The sequence below is a fragment of the Dendrobates tinctorius genome, unplaced genomic scaffold (genome assembly GCF_039654945.1).
Source record: "Dendrobates tinctorius isolate UK_male_01 unplaced genomic scaffold, ASM3965494v1 ptg000202l, whole genome shotgun sequence".
Taxonomy (NCBI): Eukaryota; Metazoa; Chordata; class Amphibia; order Anura; family Dendrobatidae; genus Dendrobates; species Dendrobates tinctorius.
The window spans coordinates 2,626,197-2,648,940 of record NW_027361869.1 but is presented as its reverse complement, the minus strand read 5'-3'; the positions used below and the strand labels follow the sequence as shown (position 1 = coordinate 2,648,940).

At 45.2% G+C, this 22,744-nt stretch overlaps 2 protein-coding genes across 4 annotated transcripts in view; one reads left to right on the top strand and one right to left on the bottom strand.

Annotated features, from left to right (window-relative positions):
* IFT140 (intraflagellar transport 140) overlaps window positions 1–22,744 on the top strand; it is a 127,610-nt gene that overhangs the window by 86,747 nt on the left and 18,119 nt on the right. The window lies entirely within an intron of this gene.
* Window positions 3,144–22,321, bottom strand: TMEM204 (transmembrane protein 204). Its single transcript, XM_073553607.1, has 3 exons — window positions 21,216–22,321; window positions 13,909–14,064; window positions 3,144–4,224 (listed from the first exon to the last, which is right to left on the bottom strand). The coding sequence occupies exons 1-3, from the start codon at window positions 21,475–21,477 to the stop codon at window positions 3,980–3,982; spliced, it is 663 nt and encodes a 220-aa protein (XP_073409708.1). The 5' UTR covers window positions 21,478–22,321; the 3' UTR covers window positions 3,144–3,979.

Genomic DNA, 22,744 nt, shown 5'->3' with positions numbered 1-22,744 from the left:
ATCGCTGCTGTTTAACTACATAATAGCGATGAGCGTGCATGCTCGGATAAGGCATTATAGGAGCATGCTCGGATAAGGCGTTATAGGAGCGTGCTCGGATAAGGCGTTATAGGAGCATGCTCTGATTAGGCGTTGTGGGAGCGTGCTCGGATAAAGTGTTGTGGGAGCGTTCCCGGATAAGGCGTTACGGGAGCGTGCTCGGCTAAGGCCTTGTAGGAGCGTGCTCGGATAAGGTGTTTTGGGAGCGTGCTCTGATAAGGCGTTGTGGGAGCGTGCCCTGATAAGGCGTTGTGGGAGTGTGCCCTGATAAGGCGTTGTGGGAGCATGCTCGGATAAAGTGTTGTGGGAGCGTGCCCGGATAAGGCGTTATGGGAGCGTGCTCGGCTAAGGCCTTGTAGGAGTGTGCTCGGATAAGGTGTTATGGGAGCGTGCTCTGATAAGGCGTTGTGGGAGCATGCTCGGATAAGGTGTTATGGGAGCGTGCTTTGATAAGGCGTTGTTGGAGCGTGCTCTGATAAGGCGTTATAGGAGCGTGCTCTGATAAGGCGTTGTAGGAGCGTGCTCGGATAAGGCGTTGTGGGAGCGTGCTCGGATAAGGCGTTGTGGGAGCGTGCTCGGATAAGGCGTTGTGGGAGCGTGCTCTGATAAGGCGTTGTGGGAGCGTGCTCGGATAAGGCGTTGTAGGAGCGTGCTCGGATAAGGCGTTGTGGGAGCGTGCTCTGATAAGGCTTAGGAGCGTGCTCTGATAAGACGTTGTGGGAGCGTGCTCTGATAAGGCGTTGTAAGAGCGTGCTCGGCTAAGTCGTTGTGGGAGTGTGCTCGGATAAGGCGTTGTAGGAGCGTGCTCTGATAAGACGTTGTGGGAGCGTGCTCTGATAAGGCTGTTGTGAGTTCATTTTCCCCTTCACTACTGAGGCCCGAGGAACTCCCTCTTCTGGTGAAGAAAGGTAGTGAGCCTGATTGTCAAACACCTGGGGCTGATGATGATGACTGGCTGAGTGGAGTTAATGACTGGATATAAGGCTGCCGACGCCCTTCTGGCCTGCGGGTGATTTCTCTGTGGACTTCTAGGAAACCAGTCTGATTCCTGCTCATCTAAAGCTAAGATTTCTGCTTTGCCTTTTTGCATTAGTGTTTTGTTTTCCTTGCTTTTCTGGATTCTGCCATTCCCTGCTGGGGTGAGCTGAATCTCCTTTTGCCTGTTGCTCTGTCTTCAGAATATTCCTGAGTACTGACATAGCTTTTTTGAAGCCTAGCGTCTTCAGGGCCTTTTTTACTGTCAGTTTGTTGGCTCTTATTTTCATAGGGTTTTTCACGGATTGCAGACAGCAGCCTTCCTGTCCTTTCCTATATAAGCTAGCGTGGGCCCCATCTTTGCTCAGTCTATCTTTCTGTCTGTGTTTTGTTCTTTCTTCTTGCTTCACCGTCATTATATGTGGGGGGCTGCCTTTTGCTTTGGGGTCTGCTCTGGGGCAGTTTAGATTTCCCTTTCTGTCTTTAGGCTATGTAGTCCTCCGGCTGTGATCGAGGGGCCTAGGGCATCGTAGGAGCCCCCACGGCTACTGCTAGTTGTGTTGATAGGTTCAGGGGTCTGCAATCCGATAGCTGCCAACTTCTCTGGTTTTCTGGACTTAGCTAGCATTTCTATTTTTGCCTCCTACGGTGACTCAATCATAACATAAGGCGTTGTAGGAGCGTGCTCTGATATGACGTTGTGGGAGCGTGCTCTGATAAGGCGTTGTATGAGCGTGCTCTGATAAGACGTTGTGGGAGCGTGCTCTGATAAGGCGTTGTAAGAGCGTGCTCGGCTAAGTCGTTGTGGGAGCGTGCTCGGATAAGGCGTTGTAGGAGCGTGCTCTGATAAGACGTTGTGGGAGCGTCCTCAGCTAAGTCGTTGTGGGAGCGTGCTCTGATAAGGCGTTGTAAGAGTGTGCTCTGATAAGGCGTTGTAAGAGCGTGCTCAGCTAAGTCGTTGTGGGAGCGTGCTCGGATAAGGCGTTGTAGGAGCGTGCTTGGATAAGGCGTTGTGGGAGCGTGCTCGTATACGGCGTTATAGGAGCGTGCTCGGGTGCTAACCGAGTGTCTTTGGTGTTGTTGAAAAATATGTCCAAGTTCCCATGGCTGCTTGTCTCGCGGCTGTTCGACAGCCACAACACATGCAGGGATTGCCTGTTTGTTAGGCAATCTGTGCAGCCTCGGGGACTCAACATATTTTTCAAACACCCTGAAGATACTCTGGTAGCACCCGAGCATGCTTGGATGCATTTTAGTAGCAGATGCCCGATGGGGTTTCCCATAATGCATTAACGGAGTGCTGATGGCCTCTGTCACGCGTGTCATAGAACAGGCTTCATAGGAGACGCTGCACTGTATCTAGTACAAGCAATCAGATGATCTCAGGTTCAAGTAAAAAACAGAATGAAAAGTAAAAAAAAAAAGTTTTTAAAACTATTAATACTAAAAAAAAGCCATAAAAATGTTAAATCAGCCCCTTTTCTTCATCCAGCAAAATGCAAACACAGACACCTTATTCCATGTTCTCTCGTCTGTAGACATTTTCAAAATTTAACAAATATATATTTTTTTAACACGTAAGATAAATGCCAACATTGACATTTTTCATGTCGCCGCACTTACCCCAAAAGATGAAACTGAAAGCAATCGAAATTTCTGTGTTTCCCAAAGTGGTATCAAAAAGTACAGCTATTGAACGCTTTCTATGAAAGAAGAATCAGGAGAACTATGCTATGTTTCTATGGTGCTTACCCCATGTGCAGGGCATAACAGTATAGGTATCTATGATTACGACCACTAACAACTAACTGTCATTGTATGAGTGGTTGTAACCATGGATACCTAAGCTACTGCAATGCCCTGCACATAAGCGCCATAGTGAATCAGAAGAACTATACTACCGTATATTTGTAATTGGAGGTATTTGCTAATAATAATATTATTACACCTACTCCTTATTGGGATAGGATCTTGGAGATCGGAATACCGCTTTAAAGATAGATCATCAGTATCCACGTCTCGTGCGGTGATTTTAATATAAAGAATTGATTATATTGATCTGCTAGCGATATCTCTTGTGCCTGCATGGATTGCAGAAAGGCATGCAAAAAGAAAAATAAAGTCAGACATATTTTTTTTCTTTTGTATTTATAACACAAAATGGTGATAAATAACAAAACATTAATCTATATATTCTGCTGTTGGGTATGTTCATACATTAATAGGGTATACAATTGTAATATCTTCTCTGCTCATTACCAAGTCCTCCAATGTATATTATAAAGAACGATCTTCGGTTCAGTCGTCCACTAGTTTCATAAATGGACAACAAGCTCCTGTCATGCATTTATTTTCTTTGGAATTTTTTTTTTCTTTTTTGTTGGAAGGATTGAGATTTTGTGAAAGGTCTGACACAAGATAAATCCATGGTCATCACCACCTTGTTGCATAATGCACAGCATAGGCATGCCAGTGGGTTCTCCATATTGTCTCCTTACACATGGTGAGAGGTCCATCTGTAGGAAAGGTAACAGACCTGTACAGCCAGGTATGCCGGTGGGTTCTCCATATTGTCTCCTTACACGTGGTGAGAGGTCCATCTGTAGGAAAGGTAACAGACCTGTACAGCCAGGTATGCCGGTGGGTTCTCCATATTGTCTCCTTACACATGGTGAGAGGTCCATCTGTAGGAAAGGTAGCAGACCTGTACAGTCAGGTATGGCGGTGGGTTCTCCATATTGTCTCCTTACACATAGTGAGTGGTCCATATGTAGTTAAGGTAAAGACCTGTACAGCCTAGGCATGTCAGTGGGTTCTCCATATTGTCTCCATACACAAGGTGAGGGGTCTATCTGTAGGAACGCTACAGACCTGTCTGCATGTAAATAGATGGTGTGATAGGTATTCATTGAATGCTTAAGAGTTTACACCTCTTGTTCTTGCCGTTCATCTCTCTTTACCATCATCAGCAGGGAGATTCTACATAATCGTTGTCCAGACCCCTGCGAAAGCGGTCCGTTAGTGTGCGGCTGATGACAATGACCCGGGGGGCCATGCAGTCCTCCCGCCGGTGCAGGATATTCCAAATCAGAATAGCAGCTGCCAAAGTTGCCAGTAGGCAAGCACCGATATCCAGGTAGCAGGACCAGGAGAGCGTCGTGTGGGGGCCAATGCGGTAGAAGGTCACCAAGCCTATGACTAGAACAAAACCTGTAAGAGAACACAATAACATTTTAGTAGTGAGATATTTTAAAGGTAATGCCCCACTCGAAAAATATTTTTTGAGGTCTGAGATCAAGCAAGTTAATAAAGGGGGTCCCAGATCAGATTTGTCATCCCGTACTATAAGGACTGTCTCTTACCGAGGATTAGTGCATTACATGATAATGGGCATGGTGTAATCAGGGGTGTAACTATATTCAGAGCAGGGGTTGCAATTGCACCCCAGTTATGGAGCTAAGGGGGATCCAAAAGGACCCTTTACACCGTATGAAGACCTGTGACAGTAGGGACCCCTTTTTGGAGATTTTGCATTTGGGGCCCACAAGCTTCAAGTTATGCCACTGGATGCAATGCTTCATTTCCCTCTAGAGGAATTGAATTACTACCCCTGCTCACTTAATATTAGAAGACCCTTCCAAAAATGGGAGGACAGTTTAAATTTATTTTTATTTTTCTACATGCAGCTCCTTATTAAACGGGTATTCCAACCTTAGCCATGTGCCCTAGTGGTATAATAGAGGTGGGTCCGACTTTTGGAACCAGAACAGAGTTTCGGTGTCATCTATCCCACCTCTGGTGGAGAATGAATGGGGGAGGCGGTGGAAGTGTTCCCCTAGTAGGGGGATTCGGCAGATCGGCGCGCGTCCCTTCAATGTCTATACATTTGTTTGTGACTAATATGGACTCTTTCTTTCCTCCGCGGTCACTGGCAGTAAGTGCAGTTCCAGCAGGAGATATCGCCAGCATCGGTAGTATTGCGGCTCGGCAGCTTTCAGTCCCTCTGCCTGTTTTGTATGGGAAGGAAGCTGAGCGTGTTGTTATTTAGTCTCCCATGGCACACAACGGCATGCACACTCCCCGCTGCCACTATATTTAGCCTGCCCCCGGCTTCCTTTTTTTTGTGCTGCCGTCTGCTCCGAACATTGGGCGAAGGGACAGAGACTGACGGACGCCAGGATGTCCCCTCACAGGAGGAGGAAATGCCTGTTACTACCTGTTATGCAAACTGGGCCTTGAAAGCTTTGGGACATGACAAATTAAAAGGGGGGCGATGGAAGAGGAATACGGTTTAGGAAGCAGCTTAAAGGGGTAGTCCCGCGGCCAGCCATGGTGACATCACAGAAGGCTTCATTGGCATAAGCTGCTAGTCCTGCAGGTGTTCATCGCTTTATGTCATGGCATTTTGGTGGAACATCTTGTTCTTCTTTTGTTTTGTTTTTTCTGTAGAAAACCCCCTTTAATGCCACAATTCTCAGAAATGTGAGAGCACACCGCACAGTAAGAGGAGCAAACAAATGAGGCAGAGGCTAAATGAGGCCCAAAAAATAACCATCATGTCTATTCCTCCTCAAGAGCAATGATGGGAAATTAAAAGGGTGCACTTGTCTCACAAGCAATATTTTACTCTTCGCCACGACATCACCCACTGGAGGTATCGGATCCGCCCATTTGGAACAGGAAACCCTACAGGAAAGATAAAAGGGGCGGTCCGCCTTTCCTCCTCAGTTTTGGTTTCCTGTTCCACATGGAGCAGGATCCTGCAGGATCTTACCCGGGCCATGCATCCGCCTGTGCGGTCTCCTCGGGAACGGCAGGGGCTGCGGTCCGGAAGCAGCGTCGGGGGAGATTCCGTTTGACGGCTCCCCCCTCGTCTGGTGGCATAGTGGTAATGACCGGGTCCGGGGAGGGCCGCCCGGTCTTACCAGGGAGCGGGTCGGGCCGGCATCCGGGGGATCCCCCCCAATCGGTGGGGATATAGCGTGGAGGTGAGGCCATGAGCGCGCGAGCCGCGCGTGTGAGTAGCGGTGGCGCGGGAGCCGGCCGGCACCCGACGCTCCTATACCCCGGAAGTAATGGTTGAACTTCCGGGGTAGGATGGCGATGACGCGGCGCATGCGCCCTGTGACAGGGCGACTTCCGGGGGCACGACAAGAATAAAGATAAAACAGCGCTGCATCGTTGGAACCATGTCGTCCCCCGCAGAGTCGCAAACCCCAGCAGGGGATTCAGCTGGGGGCAACTCCACCAGGGACCGCAGCGCCAGGACAGAGACTGCTCGCAGGAGCGAGGCAGCAGAAACCCGATCCAGACCGTCTCAGCCATCCGACCCGGTATTAAGCTTCACTGGGTGAGTGTGCAAAGTATATACTCTACCTATTAAGCTAACCTCCTCCCTCCCCCCCCCCCTCTCTTTACCTTTGACCTCTCACTTCAGTCAAAGAAAAAAGAAAAAACTAAACATAAAGAATGCGCATTATGTTCAGATCCTCTCCCTGACTCCTACCCCAAAAAACTCTGCAAACAATGCATGAAAGAGACCAGGCAGGGGTCGACGATATCTTCCAAAGATATCCGAGCCATAATTAGGGAGGAAATACAAGCCATCAACCGCGCCAGCACTCCCGCAGAGTCCAGTCATAAGAAACAGGTCATTGTTAGTTCAGAGTCAGAGGAAGAACAGGAGTTAAACTCAGGCTCCGCATCCATGTCCTCATCGTCATCCTCGGAGATGGAAGGACGCGCATGTTTTCCACTGGACAGCGTAGATAACCTTGTAAAAGCGGTTAGAAATACTATGGGATGTGAAGAGGAAAGGGGAGCCCAAACCGCGCAGGACATTATGTTTGCGGGATTGGCAGAGAAAAAGAGGAGATCATTTCCGGTGATACCGGCAATTAAGGACCTCATCAAAAGAGAGTGGGAGAAACACGACCAGAGGGGTTTTCTCCCATCAGCTTCAAAACGGAAATACCCGTTCACTGATGAAGATCTATTAAAATGGACTAAAGTACCAAAGGTGGATGCCGTCATAGCCTCCACTTCCAAACAGACCTTGATCCCGGTCGAGGACGCAGGATTGTTAGCAGACCCATTAGACCGAAAGGCTAAATCTTCGCTCAAAAGGTCCTGGGAATCCACCACCGGGGTATTCAAACCCGCAATAGCCAGCACATGTACTGCTAGATCAATGCTGGAATGGCTAGATCAATTAGACCAGCAGATTGAGCAAAGAGTGTCAAGGGAGAAACTGCGTGCAGCCATCCTGTTGATAAGAGGTGCAGCTGCCTTCATGGCAGACGCTTCAGCGGACACCCTAAGACTGGCAGCGAGGTCGGCAGCCCTGGTGAATAACGCCAGACGCGCGCTGTGGATAAAGAGCTGGAAAGGGGATGCACAATCAAAATCCAAAATTAGTGCAACCCCATGCGAGGGTGAGTTCCTCTTTGGAAAAGCCTTAGACGAAATTCTCGCCAAGGCAAAAGAAAGGAAAAAGGCCTTCAGTGATTCTCCCATTCCGTTTTATAGGAAAACCTTTAAGAGACGGCCATTCGGGAGAAGAAGACAATCGGACAGAACGAATAGATGGGCCACGAAAGACGAAAAGCAGAAGGGTACCATCTTCAGAGGGCCAACATATAGGAGAGATAAAAATTAAAAGTTTAGACCCACCAGTTGGGGGTAGATTAAAATTTTTTTTTACCAAGTGGGAACAAATTACGTTAAACCCATGGATTTTGAACATAATCAAGGAAGGAATAAAGATTGAATTCCTTCGGATCCCCTATGAGTTCTTTGTTATAACTCGCCTTAATTCCTCACTTCAGCAAAAGGCTCTCGAAGACGAGATTCGAGTCCTACTAGCTAAAAAAGTTTTAGTTGACGTCCCTGAGGAACAACAGGGTAGAGGCTTTTACTCTCCCCTGTTTTTGGTGTCTAAACCAGACGGTACGTTTAGAACCATTATTAATTTAAAGAAGCTAAATTCATTTATAAAAAATTATAATTTCAAAATGGAATCAATTAGATCCACTATAAAGCTTCTTTTCCCAAATTGCGTAATGGCAGGGATTGATTTAAAAGATGCTTATTATCATCTCCCTATACACAACAGATTCCAGAAATACCTAAGAGTCGCAGTGGAAGTCGAGGGAAGGATTCGTCATTTCCAATACGCGGCAATGCCCTTCGGGCTTTCCACGGCACCAAGAATATTTACCAAGGTGATGGCAGAAGTGATGGCCTACCTTCGCCAAAAGGACACACTAATTGTGCCATATCTAGACGACTTCCTAATAATTGGGAATTCAGTCAAACAATGTACTGAACGCGTAACTGACGCAATCTCCTCTTTTCAGAGCCTTGGCTGGATCATCAATATCCAAAAGTCCAGACTCGATCCGCAATCTCTCCAGACATTTCTAGGATTTCAACTAGATTCCTTGACCCAGAGATGTCTACTACCTCAGGTAAAAATCACCCTCACAAAACAAAAAATACAAGCAGCTATAGATAAACCACGTGTATCCTTGAGAGGAGCAATGTCACTATTAGGATCACTAAATTCTTGCACCCCGGCAGTCCGGTGGGCCCAGTACCATGTCCGTACGCTACAACACCAGATCCTCCAAGAGGATAAGCGACATAGTGGTCATTTGCAGAGCAAAATAACCCTGTCACAAGAAGTCTTGACTTCCCTAGAGTGGTGGTTAGACGATGACCATTTATGTTCAGGAGTTCCATGGGTTATAGTTCCATCCTGTATCGTAACCACCGATGCCAGTCCCCAGGGCTGGGGAGCCCACATGGAGAATGGGTTTCGTCAGGGAAGGTGGAGTAAAGAGGAATGCGATTACTCATCTAATTTAAAAGAACTGACTGCAGTGTTCTATGCTCTATACAACTTTCTTCCGCAGCTCCAACAGAAGCATGTAAGGATCCTATCGGACAACACCACCACAGTGGCATATATAAACAGACAAGGAGGAACTCGATCAGAGACTCTGATGTCTTCAGCGGCAAGAATTTTAAACTTAGCAGAAAACTATTTTTTGTCCCTCTCGGCCCTTCATATCAGAGGCGAGAGCAATCAAAAGGCAGACTTCCTAAGCCGACACACTCTACGACAAGGAGAGTGGTGCCTCAATCGGAAGGTCTTCAGGGACATAGTAGCCTCATGGGGACAACCCGAGGTGGACCTTTTCGCCACAAAGGAGAACAGGCAGATAAAAACATTTGCCTCCCTATCTCCGTCAGATCACCCAGACATACTGGACGCCTTTCTAGCTCCATGGAATTTCAACCTGGCGTATGCGTTCCCTCCATTGATCCTCCTACCTCAAGTAATTCGGAAGATCAGAGACGACAAAGCAAGAATAATCTTAATAGCACCGTTCTGGCCAAAAAGACCGTGGTTTTCGTGGCTGCAGATTATGTCAATAACAGATCCTTGGATCCTTCCGACTGCCAATCTACTCTCCCAAGGCCCCTTTTTCCACCCTCAAGTGCTCAGCTTTCACTTGACGGCGTGGAATTTGAGAGGCAGTTATTGAGGACAAGAGGATTCTCGGAGTCCTTAATTACTACACTACTACAAAGTAGAAAACAGTCCACAACCCAAATTTACACTAGAATATGGAAAAAATTTCTTCAATTCCATACAGTACCTCATACAGCAGAAGTTCCGATAATACCAATCTTGGAATTTCTGCAGAAGGGGAAAGACTTAGGCTTAGCAGTAAATACACTGAGAGTACAAATATCGGCATTAGGAGCACTATATGGCCATAATATAGCAGGCAACAAGTGGATAACTCGTTTCATTACAGCATGTGAACGAATAGCTCCAATCCACATACCCTCCGTCCCTACATGGGATCTAAATCTGGTCTTAGACGCCCTAACGGTAGACCCCTTTGAGCCGATCGACACAATACCCTTCAAATACTTAGCACTTAAAATGGCCCTCTTAGTATCACTGACCTCAGCTAGAAGAGTGGGTGATATCCAGGCCTTGTCAATAGATCCACCTTTTTTCCAAGAATACCAAGACAGATTGGTATTAAAACCAGACCCTGCCTACCTGCCAAAAGTGGCAACAAAATACCATAGATCTCAGGAGATACTCCTCCCAACCTTCTATAAAAATCCCTCTACTCCGGAAGAGCAGAAGTTCCATACTCTGGACGTCAAAAGAACTGTCCTAAAATGTATTGAGAGGTCCAACAGTTGGAGGCAGAGTAGGGCCCTATTTGTTTCATTTCAGGGCTGTAAGAAGGGGTATGGAGTCACGAAGAGCACCATTTCCCGGTGGATCAGAGAGGCCATTCGTTTAGCCTACTCCGCAAAAAACGAAGATCCTCCAGGGAACATCAGGGCGCATTCCACCAGGGCAATGGCAACCTCTTGGGCGGAAAAGGGAGATGTTCCGATTGAAACTATATGTAAGGCGGCAGTTTGGTCATCCCCTTCTACCTTCTATAACCACTACAGACTTGATCTTTCATCAACCTCTGACTTAAGCTTTGGCAGGACTATCCTTGGCACGGTGGTCCCACCCAGGTGATGGTCTCTGGAATCTCTCCAGTGGGTGCTGTCGTGGCGAAGAGTAAAAAGCCGGATTACTTACCGGTAATGCTCTTTTAATGAGTCCACGACAGCACCCGCTCACTTCCCCCCCTAAGGATATCAATAGTTAAAGTATATTAACCAAATAATGGATAAGAAAGATGTTAAAATAAGAGAACATTGCCTAATCCTTGGCGGTCCTTCTGGTACTCTGAAACGTAAAACTGAGGAGGAAAGGCGGACCGCCCCTTTTATCTTTCCTGTAGGGTTTCCTGTTCCAAATGGGCGGATCCGATACCTCCAGTGGGTGCTGTCGTGGACTCATTAAAAGAGCATTACCGGTAAGTAATCCGGCTTTTTTCGCCTGTCCCCAGGATTACGAAATTGGGGGATTCACCCTGATGATCAGTAAAACTGGAGTTCCAGGTCCCCCATTATAATGGCGTAATGCAATCACACGTCTATGAAGTCTATGGGCCTACAGTGCACATGCCTGACCAATTCTGGGGGTCCCTATCATATACTTCTCACCTATAGGTGAAAAATGTTGTTCGACAATCATATGGCCGACTGTGCTGTGGAAAGTTTCGGCTAAGTGTACCCTGCCGCGGCTGTGTGATCTCGCCCCTAGGATGCATTCACATGGCTATATTTTACTGTCCATGTTCAAGCCACCATTCTCTGTCCAACTGCGGGGTCTCTGGACTCCTCCAACAAAAAAGTTGTTGGTTTGGGTGAGCCGTGGTCGGGATGGGAATTGCGTCCAAAAAGGGGACTGTAAAGAGCAGGTTCAGACGGCCATACTTCACAGTCTCTATAGAAACTGCAATGACCGGACCGGCCGCAGGTCTCTGTCCCAAGCAAGGCTGTAATTTTAGGGTTAGTAGATCCGCTGTTAATCTGGGCCTGGCGGTCCGTATACACATTCAAATATGGCCGTCTAAACCCGGCCTAAGGGCTTGTGTACACACGTACAATGTTCTTGTAGAGTGCTATCCATGTTTTTCACAGACAGCACTGGTACCGGTGATAGTTTGTGGGCCATTTACACGTCCATCATTTATCAAAGACTGAGTGGTCTGCAGAAAATTGTGGAGACATGGTCAAGTTTATCTGAGCACCTAATCAAAATAGGCATTGCAAGACTATATGGGTCCGTGAAAAAAATCAGACCGCACTCGAATGACATCTGTGAAATAAAAGGTAAAGCGAGTTACTCTTTAATGATCGCTGATGATCCGACCGTGAGACCCCTCCTGACCTGAGAATCAAACCTCTGCAGCGCTGATTCAGTGCTGCATGCTTTTCAGTTATTGCCTACGCTTGCCCTTTTGGCTACTTGCCCGTGAAGGAACTGCAGCCGGTCTCGTTCACTTAATTTGTGCTGCATCTGGTGGCAGAGAAGCCCTCTATGCAAAGGAGAAACTGTGAAGGGGATGCAACACTGAAGCCCCTTCATCCTTAGGTCTGATCTCAAGAGATAATTAAGAAATGGCATCTCTTAGCAATATATTGATTTTAGAATATCACTTTAACTAAAGGACCACTACAATGCCTTGAAAAAGTATTCATACTCTGTGAACTTTTCCACATTTTTTCCCGTTACACCCACAAGCTTAAATATATTTTATTGGGATTTTATGTGATCTATCAACACAGTCACAAATATTTGTGAAGTGTAAAGGAAATGATACAAGGTTTTCTAAAGATTTTAAAAATATAGATCTAAAAATTGGGACGTACATTTGTATTCAGCCCCTGAGTCAATACTTTGTAGGAACACCTTTCGCTGAAATTACTGCTGCAGTTTTTGGGGGTCTGTCTCTACTAGCTTTGCACATCTGGAGGTGACATTTTGCCCCTTCTTCTTTGCACACTTGCTATCAATCAGTGAGATCTTACCACAGATTCTCAGTGAGATTTAGGTCTGGACTGTGACTGCGCCATTCACACACCTGTATATGATTTTATATAAACAATTCAGTGTCGCTCTGGTAGGATGTTTTGGGTTGTTCTGATGGAAACTATGCCTCAGTCTCTAACACACTTACCTCCATGATTGACCTGTATTTAGCTCTAGACATCTTAGCATCAACTCTGACCAGCTTCCCTGTCCCTGTTGAAGAAAAGCCTTCCCAAAGCATGATGCTGCCACCACCATGTTTGACAGTGGGGAGGGTGTATTCAGGGTTATATGGAGCATTAGTTTTCTACCACACATAGCGTTTTGCATTCAGGTAAAAAGTTCTACTTTGGTCTCATCTGACCAGAGCCCTTCTTCCACATGATTGCTGTGTCACCAACATGGCTTTTTGCAAACTGCAAACGAGACTTCTTATGGCCTGCTTTCAAAAATGGCTTTCTTCTTGTCACTCTTCCATAAAGGCCAGATTTGTGGAGTGTATGACTAATAGTTGTCCTCTTGTCATTCTCCCTCCTGAGCCGTGGATCTCTGCAGCTCCTCCACAGTGACCATAAGCCTCTTGACTGCTTCTCTAATTAGTTCTCTCCTTGCTTGAGATGTCAATTTAGGTGGACGGCCATGTCTTTGTGGGTTTGCAGCTGTGCCATTCGCCTTCCATTTTTGGATGATGGATTGAACATGAGATGTTCAGAGCTTGGGCTATTTTTTTATAACCTGACCCTGCTTTACACTTCTCCCCAACTTTATCCCTGACCGGTCTGGTGTGCTCCTTGGTTTTCATGATTCTGTTTGATCCCTAATCTTCTTAATAATCCTCTGAGGCATATCAGAGAACAGCTGTAGTTATACTGAGAATAAATTACACCCAGGAGGACTCAATTTACTAATTATGCGAGTTCTGGAGGCAATTGATCACTCAGGATTTTATTTAGGGGTATCGGTCTACAGGGGGCTAAATACAAATGCACAACACAATTTTCAGATTCACATTTTTAAAATATTTAGAAAACCTTGTATCATTTCCTTTACACTTCACATACACTTGCTATTTAGTGTTGATAGATCACATAAAATCCCAATAAAATACATTTAAGTTTGTGTATGTAAAGTGAAGAAATGCGGAAAAGTTCACTGGGTATGAATACTTTTCAGGTCCATGTACCTCGAGATACAGTTTTCTTCTGAATGAGACCTCATTTGCATATTTTTTCCCAGGAAGCATTGCAGGAATGACTCCGAGTCTCCACTCTTTTCATCCCCTGCAGCGTTTGCTCATTGACTTTTCTTGCTATAGCCCTCTACTTTTTGCAGATGATAAAATATTAATCTGTGAGTGATGGGATTTACTGTATGCACAGTTTTTGTCATCATATAACTAATTTTTTTTCACCTGCCATACTTACTTGCAAGCTGAAAAACGGCGGCGATGGCTTCTTCCCACCACTGAGAATCCTGTGTAATAATAGGCAGCTCCACTAGACCCATAAGGAAAATGAGCTGGCCAGCAGTCAGGGCGACGGTAGCGATCAGGTTGCATGCCCTCATCATGTCAAACTGCACTGTAAAGGGAGGAAGGACAGGAAACATCATCTCACTACACCCATGTTATGTTTACACATCGCACTTTTCTTAATTTAGCCTAAAAAAAAAAATATCTTTCTACAAAGAGACATTTCAGGGACAGAACAACTAAAATAGTATCAGTGGTAAGATGTAACGGACTTACTATTTAAAACCTGAATGCTTGTGGGCACCACTAGGGGGAGTTCACTGCATAATCAGTCAATCAAGCCCCATTGAACTGAATAAACTTGTATGCAGTATGCTCCCCCTAGTGGTGGCAAGCAGGCATACCGAATTATTTTATTTAAAGGGATGTCCCCATCTTGGATTTTATGACTTCTCAATTGGACATGTTATGAATGACTGAAAGATGCTGCTCTCACATTTGGGACCTGGACCTCGCTTGACAACGGGAGACGAGAAATGGATTGCACTTTCCATTCACCAGCACTGATGCTCCAGTGGTGCCTGCTTCACTTTGTTTACATGCCATACAATCACGTGACCGCTGCAGCCAATCACTGCACTCAGCGATGATGCTGATATGTACAGCCAATAGGGATTGGCTGCAGCAGTCGCATGCATATACTAGTACAGAAACGGCGAGGGATTAATTGTAAAATGTTTGCAAACTAACTTAACATTTTATATACATTTTTTTCGGAAATGTTGGGAGTTATTTAAAAGCAAATTTTTCCTAAAAAAAAAAAAAGTTCCTTCCTGATTCATCTCTACCAGTTATCATAGAAGCGCACATCACACATATAGAAGCATGGTATGGTGAACACTGCAGGGGGTGCCAGGGATTGTTGATAGCCCCTTTATAAGGGTACTCATGTCTTCACGCTGCTGCTGTGTATTGATGTTATGGTATTCTGCTATGGTAACATCTATGAAAGTATTCTGTATCTAGACAAGGAACACCATACTTTAGACAGCATACTTTGTGTGCACAAGCTGTTCTGTATCCTGCACATGTGGTTCTGGATATCCTGTACAGCGTTACTTATCCTGTGTTACTGTTGTATTACAGCCCAGAGCTGCACTCCCTATTATGCTGGGGGAGTCACTCTGTACTTTGCATTTCTTTGCTTACCCCTTGATATAAACCATAAAAATTTGGACTAAGTAAAAAGATCCATATGTGAACCCTATGGGAGATTTAGCATTAAACAAAACAAAATCCAGAATACTAAGGGAAATAGCAGGAACAAGACAAGAACAAAAACTGACAACTTTTGACCTGATAAAAGAACTTCTTTAAATACTGATCCTGAGTTACATCCTGTATTATACTCCAGAGCTGTACTCACTATTCTGCTGGTGCAGTCACTTTGTACACACATTACATTACTGATCCTGTACTGACCTTGAGTTACATCCTGTATTATGCCCCAGAGCTGTACTCACTATTCTGCTGGTGCAGTCACTTTGTACACACATTACATTACTGATCCTGTACTGACCTTGAGTTACATCCTGTATTATGCCCCAGAGCTGTACTCACTATTCTGCTGGTGCAGTCACTTTGTACACACATTACATTACTGATCCTGTACTGACCTTGAGTTACATCCTGTATTATGCCCCAGAGCTGTACTCACTATTCTGCTGGTGCAGTCACTTTGTACACACATTACATTACTGATCCTGTACTGACCTTGAGTTACATCCTGTATTATGCCCCAGAGCTGCACTCACTATTCTATTGCAATACTTATCCTATACTGATCCTGAGTTACATCCTGTATTATACCCCAGAGCTGCACTCACTATTCTGCTGGTGCAGTCATTGTGTACATACATTACATTACTGATCCTGTACTGATCCTGAGTTACATCCTGTATTATCCTCAAGAGCTGCACTCACTATTCTGCTGGTGCAGTCACTGTGTACATACATTACTGATCCCGTACTGATCCTGAGTTACATTCTGTATTATACTCCAGAGCAGCACTCACTATTCTGCTGGTGCAGTCACTGTGTACATACATTACATTACTGTTCCTGAGTTACATCCTGTATTATACTCCAGAGCTGCACTCACTTTTCTTCTGGTGTAGTCACTGTGTACACACATTACATTACTTATCCTGTACTGATCCTGAGTTACATTCTGTATAATACTGCAGAGCTGCACTCACTATTCTGCTGGTGCAGTCACTGTGTACATACATTACATTACTTATCCTGTACTGACCTTGAGTTACATCCTGTATTATGCCCCAGAGCTGCACTCACTATTCTGCTGGTGCAGTCACTGTGTACATACATTACATTACTGATCCTGAGTTACATTCTGTATTATACCCCACAGCTGCACTCACTATTCTGCTGGTGCAGTCACTGTGTACATACATTACATTACTGATCCTGTACTGATCCTGAGTTACATTCTGTATTATCCTCCAGAGCTGCACTCACTATTCTGCTGGTGCAGTCACTGTGTATAGACATTACATTACTGATCCTGAGTTACATCCTGTATTATACTCCAGAGCTGTACTCACTATTCTGCTGGTGCAGTCACTTTGTACACACATTACATTACTGATCCTGTACTGACCTTGAGTTAAATCCTGTATTATGCCCCAGAGCTGTACTCACTATTCTGCTGGTGCAGTCACTTTGTACACACATTACATTACTGATCCTGTACTGACCTTGAGTTACATCCTGTATTATGCCCCAGAGCTGTACTCACTATTCTGCTGGTGCAGTCACTTTGTACACACATTACATTACTGATCCTGTACTGACCTTGAGTTACATCCTGTATTATGCCCCAGAGCTGCACTCACTATTCTATTGCAATACTTATCCTATACTGATCCTGAGTTACATCCTGTATTATACCCCAGAGCTGCACTCACTATTCTGCTGGTGCAGTCATTGTGTACATACATTACATTACTGATCCTGTACTGATCCTGAGTTACATCCTGTATTATCCTCAAGAGCTGCACTCACTATTCTGCTGGTGCAGTCACTGTGTACATACATTACTGATCCCGTACTGATCCTGAGTTACATTCTGTATTATACTCCAGAGCAGCACTCACTATTCTGCTGGTGCAGTCACTGTGTACATACATTACATTACTGTTCCTGAGTTACATCCTGTATTATACTCCAGAGCTGCACTCACTTTTCTTCTGGTGTAGTCACTGTGTACACACATTACATTACTTATCCTGTACTGATCCTGAGTTACATTCTGTATAATACTGCAGAGCTGCACTCACTATTCTGCTGGTGCAGTCACTGTGTACATACATTACATTACTGATCCTGAGTTACATCCTGTATTTTACTCCAGAGCTGCACTTACTATTCTGCTGGTGTAGTCACTGTGTGCACACATTACATTACTGATCCTGTACTGATCCTGAGTTACATCCTGTATTATACCCCAGAGCTGCACTCACTATTCTGCTGGTGCAGTCACTGTGTACTTACATTACATTACTGATCCTGAGTTACATTCTGTATTATACCCCACAGCTGCACTCACTATTCTGCTGGTGCAGTCACTGTGTACATACATTACATTACTGATCCTGTACTGATCCTGAGTTACATCCTGTATTATCCTCCAGAGCTGCACTCACTATTCTGCTGGTGCAGTCACTGTGTATAGACATTACATTACTGATCCTGAGTTACATCCTGTATTATACTCCAGAGCAGCACTCACTATTCTGCTTGTGCAGTCACTGTGTACAGACATTACATTACTGATCCTGTACTGATCCTGAGTTACATCCTGTATTATACTCCAGGGCTGCAATCACTATTGTGCTGGTGCAGTCACTGTGTACATACATTACATTACTGATCCTGAGTTACATCCTGTATTTTACTCCAGAGCTGCACTTACTATTCTGCTGGTGTAGTCACTGTGTGCACACATTACATTACTGATCCTGTACTGATCCTGAGTTACATCCTGTATTATACCCCAGAGCTGCACTCACTATTCTGCTGGTGCAGTCACTGTGTACATACATTACATTACTGATCCTGTACTGATCCTGAGTTACATCCTGTATTATACTCCAGGGCTGCACTCACTATTGTGCTGGTACAGTCACTGTGTACATACATTACATTACTGATCCTGAGTTACATCCTGTATTTTACTCCAGAGCTGCACTTACTATTCTGCTGGTGCAGTCACTGTGTACATACATTACATTACTGATCCTGAGTTACATCCTGTATTATACCCCACAGCTGCACTCACTATTCTGCTGGTGCAGTCACTGTGTACCTATATTACATTACTGATCCTGAGTTACATCCTGTATTATCCTCCAGAGCTGCACTCACTATTCTGCTGGTGCAGTCACTGTGTACATACATTACAATACTGATCCTGAGTTACATCCTGTATTATACCCCAGAGCTGCACTCACTATTCTGCTGGTGCAGTCACTGTGTACATACATTACATTACTGATCCTGAGTTACATCCTGTATTATACTCCAGGGCTGCACTTACTATTCTGCTGGTGCAGTCACTGTGAACATACATTACATTACTGATCCTGTATTATCCTCCAGAGCTGCACTCACTATTCTGCTGGTGCAGTCACTGTGTACATACATTACATTACTGATCCTGAGTTACATCCTGTATTATCCTCCAGAGCTGCACTCACTATTCTGCTGGTGCAGTCACTGTATACATACATTACATCACTGATCCTGAGTTACATCCTGTATTATACCCCAGAGCTGCACTCACTATTCTGCTGGTGCAGTCACTGTGTACATACATTGCATTACAGATCCTGAGTTACATCCTGTATTATACTCCAGAGCCGCACTCACTATTCTGCTGGTGCAGTCACTGTATACATACATTACATCACTGATCCTGAGTTACATCCTGTATTATACCCCAGAGCTGCACTCACTATTCTGCTGGTGCAGTCACTGTGTACATACATTGCATTACAGATCCTGAGTTACATCCTGTATTATACCCCAGAGCCGCACTCACTATTCTGCTGGTGCAGTCACTGTGTACATACATTACATTACTGATCCTGAGTTACATCCTGTATTATACCCCAGAGCTGCACTCACTATTCTGCTGTTGCAGTCACTGTGTACATTCATTACTAATCCTGAGTTACAATCACCTCCCCGATTTAATATTGTCGGTCTACTCCAGGGGTCAGAAAACTTTGGCGCTCCAGCTGTAGCCGGTCAGGGTATACTGGGAGTTGTAGTTTCACAGGGGCACTTGCCTGACACCAGGGCTTTTCTAAGACCAGGCTAGTATTTTGCTCTGGGGCTCCCTCTCTTTAGCATTGACAGATTAGTGATTCATGTGCTGTTATTGGGGTCACCACTAGATTCTACAGATTTAATAATGCCATGGTGATGATCCCACTGGTTATAATGGTGGCTCTGGCGTGGAGCGCTGGCCGCACACGCTCTCCTGTAGCATGCTCTTTACAGGGCTGCACATGGCTAACGCACAGCCTTCTACATGTGGTATTTGACCTTTAGGGGAGCAGTAGAGGGGGAAGGAAAGTGAATGATGAATGTTTTATTACCAGTGACCTAATGCATGCTGTGCAATTTCTGAGTAACCATTTCCGTGCCGGTGAGCGCCGCATGACATCACCACGCAATCTCCTTTTTACTTGTGGAAGGGGTTAATATCCTAAACCTTATCACACAGCTGGATAGGGAACAACATGTATACAACACCTTCACTCTTTTATGTACTTAGGTTTTTTTCTGTATCGATTTCCTTCCGGACCCTTTATTAAAACACTATAATAATATGATAAAAAGTTATATAGTTATATTTAAAGGTACTATTCAGGATTAGAAAATCATGGCTGCTTTCTTTTAGAAACAGCGCCCCCTGAGACCGTTGATTGTGCATGGTATTGCAAAGCAGCTGCATTGGCTTCAGCGGGGCTGAGCTGCAATGGAAACCTGGCAGTAATTGTTTAATTTCTCCACAGCGCCTCCACTGTGGAAACTAAGCATTACACTGCGCCCATTCAGGTCAGCGGGTGTCCCTGTGATGCAGGACAGGTCCTCCACAGTGAGAGATGCTCTATGTAACCGCTCTCTGGCTCTCTGCAGAGGCGTCGGACCCCTGCTGTGTTTGCCAATACGTTCAGGAACATGGAGCTCCGCGTCGAAACGTGTCTGGCAGAAAACAACATCACTTCTAGCATCCGATTACACATGCGTCAAGGAATTTAGTGCATTTTTTGGATCAGATTGTCTCGTACTAACGGGAGTTTTACATCAGAATATTTGGTGTCACTTTGGAGTGAATCTGACTGTAGATTGCCACCCATTTATATACCCCTAGTATGATTAACACAATGGGGGGTAGCATGATTTCAGCTCTTTTTCTCCACCGGCACGGAGAAGTCTTGGAGCCCATGCTCGTGCCGTAGACTTACTATGGACCAGTTGGGACTTCATAAGGTAGTCTTGCCTAGAAACAATACTCTTAGGGAAGACTCAGTGTCCCAAATGGCAAGGAGAGAAATACGGTGTACCTCTCCATAAACTAGGGTTACAGCTGTACTCATAGGATTTATAGTTTGCCATGGGAGCCATGCCAAGTGGAGAATGCGGTGCCTATGGCTCCTTAAGATGGACCTGTTGGGGTTATACTGGTCAGATATACACGATCCTTTTCATTGTACACCGTGAAGCCATATGTTGGTAGAACATGGACTACCTTCACCTGAGACATAGTCCTCTGCGAATATGACAAGTCTGCAAAAATCGTTTGTATTGTCAACTAGAAGGGAAGTTGGCAGCTCAACGCGAGGGTGACCATGCCAGCTGATCGCATACATTCAGTGCCATTATCGTTCTGTTCCTCTGGACATAAAGTTACTACACTACAATCCTAGAACCGTCCTGGAGTTTTCCATTTATGGGATTATAGAAATCAGAATTAAGTGTGATGAGTGAAAAACTGACCATAAATCTTTGTAATCAATCTGAACAATTTCCAAAATCACACACTGGCCACTACAGGACAAGACATTCTTTTCCTGATTTCTACATCTCCGTCTCCATCACATGCACAATGACTAGTGTTAGCCATTGACCTGTAGTCAGATGGTGTAAGATATTTGCACTTGTACTTACACTTGACCGTGTTCCGGGACTCCTGTAAGCCAGATGGCTCCGACCCCCATCCAATAGACTGGCACACCCTTTCATCTCCTGGTCCTGATCTGGTGCTTAATCCTCTACCAGCCAAACACATCTTCCAGAGGCCAACACTGCGCTTGCGCCCTTCCTCCATGGTTTGGTAGACCCAGTTTGGAGTAAATGCAGCCACATTGTTGAGGATGAGCGACACCAGTGCTACCGCCACAGCCGCAGCCACTAGTTTTTGCATACCCATAGCCTTGTTGCCACCAGACCTCCACTTAAACAGGACGATCCCTGCTGAACCGCACAGGGTCAATAGCTGCTAGAGGACATCTCCGCTCATTTTGAGAGGTGAAAGCCTCCCAGAAATGGCCAAGCCAGGCAGGCCGGCTTGGTTGTCCCATGAAAGGTAGACGGGAAGCAAAAGAAAGAAAAAAAAAATCCCAAGAAGTTTCTGTCTCCAATCTATCCACACTCCTGCAAGGCAACCCCCACCTCCTGAAGTCGGAGATGCAACAGCATTCCCGTCTGGACCCCACCAAGCAAAGGGCCCCCACGAATGGTGGAAATCAGACTCTGCTCTTCCCACGCTCCAAGAAGACAGATGTGTTCCAGATGTGGCCCCTCTCTGTCCACTCACAACCAAAGTGGGCGTCAAGCAGCAGTCAATTAAAAAGTAGAGGGCCCATTAGATTCCATTTTAAAGGGGAATAGGAAACCTTCCATAGATTTTAAAGGGGGAACAGTGAATTTTCGGAGCAGAAAGCAGATTCTCCTGGCAGCTGTTGGAGGATGCTTGCTCAGTGAGAGCTCAGTAGCGTGTGTGCGAGCGATGCAAACCACACACAGAGCGGGGACGGGGAGGCAGCAGCCAATAGGAAGTTTTTGTTTTACGGATATACATATATTTGGCATGGAATTTTGTTAATTTGTTTCCTAACTGTCTCTCTCGGAGCAGAGGAAATGGTTGTGTTTTTTTTTTTTTTTTTTTGTCGCGGTTTCCCACCCCCATTTCTTTCTCATTGGAGCGTTTTGGTCAAGTGTTGGGTGTAGATAGATATTCTGCAAAGAACCTCAAAGCAGGATGCATTTCCTGGAAGGCAGATTTCCCCATCCAAACACCCCGTCAATACCTTCCCTCCGACTCTGTATATGATTCTTCCTCTTACAAGAGGAGGAGAAGGACAGAACTGCACGGTCCTCCCCTCCAAGTCATAAGGAAAGCATTACTGTCAAATGTTCAGCTCTTCCCTTCTAAAAAGACTGGAGCCCCAGATCGGCCCCTCGCGGTAATTCATCATTTTGGATTTAAGATATTTCCCCTTTAAGTAATAAATATATTCACCAGTGAATCTAGGTTGCTGAGTTATCCTTTCCCATTTGTAGGAAAGCTGGGAACAACAAAGTACAACTGGGCAGATTTTGCCATTCAGGAGTTTTGGAAAGCAGAGTAAGTACCCAATTAAAGCTAAGTTTACACTTTGAATATTTGCAAGCAAATCGGCAGTATAAAAGGGGTA